The sequence below is a fragment of the Triticum dicoccoides genome, chromosome 4A (genome assembly GCF_002162155.2).
Source record: "Triticum dicoccoides isolate Atlit2015 ecotype Zavitan chromosome 4A, WEW_v2.0, whole genome shotgun sequence".
Lineage (NCBI taxonomy): Eukaryota > Viridiplantae > Streptophyta > Magnoliopsida > Poales > Poaceae > Triticum > Triticum dicoccoides.
In genome coordinates, this window is record NC_041386.1 from 560,916,640 (window position 1) to 560,920,918 (window position 4,279).

General features: G+C 45.8%; 1 protein-coding gene across 1 annotated transcript; it reads left to right on the top strand.

The window, feature by feature from the left end:
* Nucleotides 1–6: 6 nt before the first annotated feature.
* Nucleotides 7–4,034, top strand: LOC119286761 (zinc finger BED domain-containing protein RICESLEEPER 2-like). The gene is made up of 2 exons (XM_037566207.1): nt 7–44; nt 1,461–4,034. The coding sequence occupies exon 2, from the start codon at nt 1,494–1,496 to the stop codon at nt 3,822–3,824; it is 2,331 nt and encodes a 776-aa protein (XP_037422104.1). The 5' UTR covers nt 7–44; nt 1,461–1,493; the 3' UTR covers nt 3,825–4,034.
* Nucleotides 4,035–4,279: the final 245 nt, after the last annotated feature.

The window sequence follows — 4,279 nt, forward strand, 5'->3', positions numbered from 1 at the left end:
CCGCCTCGAGTTGGATCTCCGCCCGCCGGCCCCCCTCCGCCTCCGTAAGCCCCCCAAACTCTAAACAGCCTCCTCCTCCTCCTCCGCGCCTCTCCAGGCAGGCCTCCTCCCCATCCATCCATGCCCGCGCCGCTCGCGGCCTCGCGGATTGGATTCGATTGCATGTATAGATCTTGTTCCGTTCGCTTTTCGGGCCGTGCGCTCGGCCGTATGAATCTGCTGCGGAGCAGTATGCGCTTCGTTCGAGAATTGGCTGCGTGTGTTCGTATGGAGGTTTAGATTCAGATGGTTGCCGCGGGTGCTGAAATGGCCGCATGCGGGCTATGCCGTCGTTTTGTTTTTCTTTAGTTTGTCTCGTGCGGAGCTATAATGGCGGGGGTTTCGCCGGTCCAAATTATGAGTAGTGCCTCTGTTCTTTTGTCTAGGAGGATGATTCATTCTCGTTGCCGTACCAAGCAGCTGCTACTCAGTCATATTTTGCATAGGGGTTGGTTTAGTCATGCGAGATGTGGCCGAATTTAGGCCTTGTTTGGCTGCAAACATGACGACTGTCGCAGCCGTTTGCAACAGATGATAATGTTCAGTTGTTCACACCAGGGTAGAGGAGCAGGTGAAGTGACCACAGTCACTAATGTTAACATGTTTATAGCTGTAAATGTATTCTGTAATTTTATCGACCCCTAGAAGCCGTAATTCTGCGGAATGCAGTGGCACTTATCCCTGGAGATGTGATAGTTCTGTGAACAGAACATTCTTGATTGCCATTTGCATAGCCAATGCTTTGATGTTTTGGTTGTTTACACGAGCCTAGCTAGGTTCCATCCATTAGGTTGCTGTATATCAGCCCTTTGGTGCTGCACCTACTTATTGCTCAACAGTTCTGGCTATGGCTATGGCCTTTTTAGCTTGTTCCCAGCAATAACATGTATTCGCGTTTGTATATAAGAAGCTACTTAGGGTGGTGTTTCTTTTTTACAACGTATGTGCTGGTGTCTCTGAATTTCCCAATCAGGGCCTTCGTCCTATAACTTTAATCTTGTTTTCTGTTATGATTGTTTAGCGAATTGAATGGCCTACTTCCATGATTTTCCTGGCTTTCTACAGCTCCACTCTTCTATTGATTTCTTTCATCAAGTTATATTTGATACATGTATAATATTGCGAGCATCTATCCTGATGTGGACAATATACTTCAATTATTTACTGTTGGACATTTTACTTTTCAAGAGATCACAGTTCCTTGCATTGGCAAACTTGCCATCTTCCAGAAAATCTGCTCTACTTGAAATCTCAAACATAAAAATTTGCAGTAGTGATTTTTAGATTTCTTCTGGATAATGTACATTATCAAAGTGAAATTATGCAAGATTTCTCAGCCTTATTCCAACTTTCCAAGTGTTCTGATTTAACTACATTAGATCTGACATGATTTTATTTGATCAATTGTTCCAAATTGACAGGCTTTTGGGTTCCATCAGATAATCTTTCATAGGATGGGCGAACCAAATGGCAATGAAAATGCTATGGTGCATGAGAGTGAAATGGTTGTTGATGATGAGATGATCCATGGCAATGAAATGGTTCACAGTGGCGAGATGATCCATGAGCATGATATGGTTCAAGGGAATGAGATGGTTCATGGTGACGAGATGGTGGAAGGGAGTGGGATGGTCCATGATGATGAGATGATCCATGGTAATGAGATGATTCAAGTTAGTGACATGATCCATGGTCATGAGATGGTTCAAGTGAATGACATGGTCAATGGTGATGAGATGGCCCATGGTCACGAATTGGTCAGTGCTGAGGTGACCCCACCAACCATATCAAGACGCCGGAGAAAGAAGTCATTAGTATGGGAGCACTTTACTATTGAACCTGTTCCTGGGGAGAGGGGATGCCAACGTGCATGCTGCAACCTATGCAAGGCAACCTTTGCATACAGTTCTGGCACAAAGATAGCAGGTACTAGCCATCTCAAGAGGCACATCACGCTTGGCTCTTGCCCTATGATAAAAAGCCAAGAGAGGAAGCTGGCAATGAGTTCAATTGGAGGAGTGACTGACAACGATGGTGAGGGTACCGTAGAACGTCCTTCTAAGAGGCGTTACAGATATACTGGCTTTGCAAATACTACATTTGATCAAGACCGTAGCAGCTCACATCTGGCGAAGCTTATCATTTTGCATGACTACCCACTTCATGTTGTTCAACAGCCAGCCTTCACTGCTTTTACTGATAGCCTGCAGCCTCGTTTCAGGGTTGCGGATGTTGAAACAATGGAGGCAGAGGTGTATGGTGTTTACCAGAAAGAGAAAAACAACCTAATGCAAGCATTGAACACTATGCCTGGAAGGATTAGCCTCACCATAGGATTGTGGACAACTAGTCAGACTCTTGGCTATGTTTCTATAGCTGGGCAGTTCATTGACACGGATTGGAAAGTGCATCGAAGAATGCTTAACTTCATGATGGTGTCTTCTCCTCATTCGGAGAATGCACTTGGTGAAGCTATTAGCTCAAGCCTTACCGACTGGAACATGAAGGACAAGCTATTCACCGTCACATTGGATAATGATTGCTCATCACATGATATCTACAGTGCAAATCTGAGAGATCATCTCTCCAATAAGAACAACCTGATGCTTAAGGGCCAGCTGTTTGTTGTGAGGTGCTATGCCAATATCCTCAATGCAGTTGCACATGATGTCATTGCTTCAATCCATGGTGTGATCTACAGTATCCGTGAAAGTATAAAGTTCATAAAAGCTTCTTCTGCCCGTGAGCAGAGGTTTGCTGAGATTGCTCTGCAGCTGGAGATTCCCAGCACTAAGACCCTGTGCCTTGATGTTACAATACAGTGGAATACCACTTACCTTATGCTGCTTGCTGCCTTGGATTATAGGCAGGCATTCACCACATTGGAGACATGTGATGATAACTACAACGAGTCACCTTCTGCAGAAGACTGGAAGAAGTTGGAAGCTGCCTGCAATTATTTGAAATTTCTGTATGATTCTGCACATAGCATCATGGCTGCGGCAAATCCAACTTCTAACTTATTTTTCCATGAGGCGTGGAAACTTCAGCTGGAACTGTCAAATGCCATAACCCATGAAGATCCAGTTTTCAGTAGCATCGCCAAAGAAATGCATGAGAGGTTTGACAAGTACTGGAAGGATTGCAACCTTGTTCTAGCCATTGGTGTTGTCATGGACCCTCGTTTCAAGATGAAACTTGTTGAATTCAGTTATTCTAAAATCTATGGTGTGGAGGCAGCAAAATACGTTAAGGTGGTGGATGATGCTCTTCATGACCTTTACAAGGATTATGTTGCACAGCCCCTGCCCCTGACGCCAGCCTATGGCGCACCAGGGGAAGTTAATAAGAATGGGCCTGCCCATGCGAATAACAACACAGTAACTCCACCTTCTACTGGGGATGGACTTCTTGACTTTGACATGTATCTTTCAGAGATAGCAATAAGTCAGCCCTCCAAGTCCGAGCTGGAGCAGTACCTGGAAGAAGCCCTGACGCCTCGCATCCAAGACTTTGAAATCGTGGACTGGTGGAAGCTCAACACCCTGAAGTTTCCAACACTGGCGAAGATGGCCCGTGATATCTTGGCCATCCCCATGTCCATGGTGAGCAGCGGCTGCTCCATATTTGCCGCGGCAACAACAGGAAGCCGGATGCTCGATGACTACAGAAGCTCGCTGCGCCCTGAAATCGTGGAGGCACTTTTCTGCTCCAAAGACTGGCTTCAGTATTCTCCGCCGCCTCCTGCAGAAGCTCAGGGTTCTGTAGCGGTGAAGATGGAGTGATATTGGTCCCTTAGTCCTTAGATGGTAGCCTTCAGAAGAAGGCTACTTAGTTTGTGCCTAGTGCTCTCGATCATAGAATGTTACTGATAATGTTCGAGCTATCCGTTAGATGTAATGAGTACTCTTGATTATTCTTGTCGAATTCAAGATTCTGAGCCCGTGACATACTTGCAGGGTGAGGTTGTCGGCAGTGATATACTGTTTGCATGTTGTCCCGTGTGATCGTGGTCTGTTGGCTCGTGCTCGTCGTCTGTTTTGGTTGGCTTGATTTTGTACGTTTGCTTCTGTCCTGATTGTGCATCCAACCTCAACCTGGTGCTGATGTAGTGACGGCTGGTTTCAATGCTATTTGCATGGTCGTCTCTTGAGATCTCATGTGGTAATTTTACGCTCCCATTTTGTTCTTCCGGTCTAAAATGCCTTGTAATTCACGCGTGGGCCGGTGTCTGGGCTTT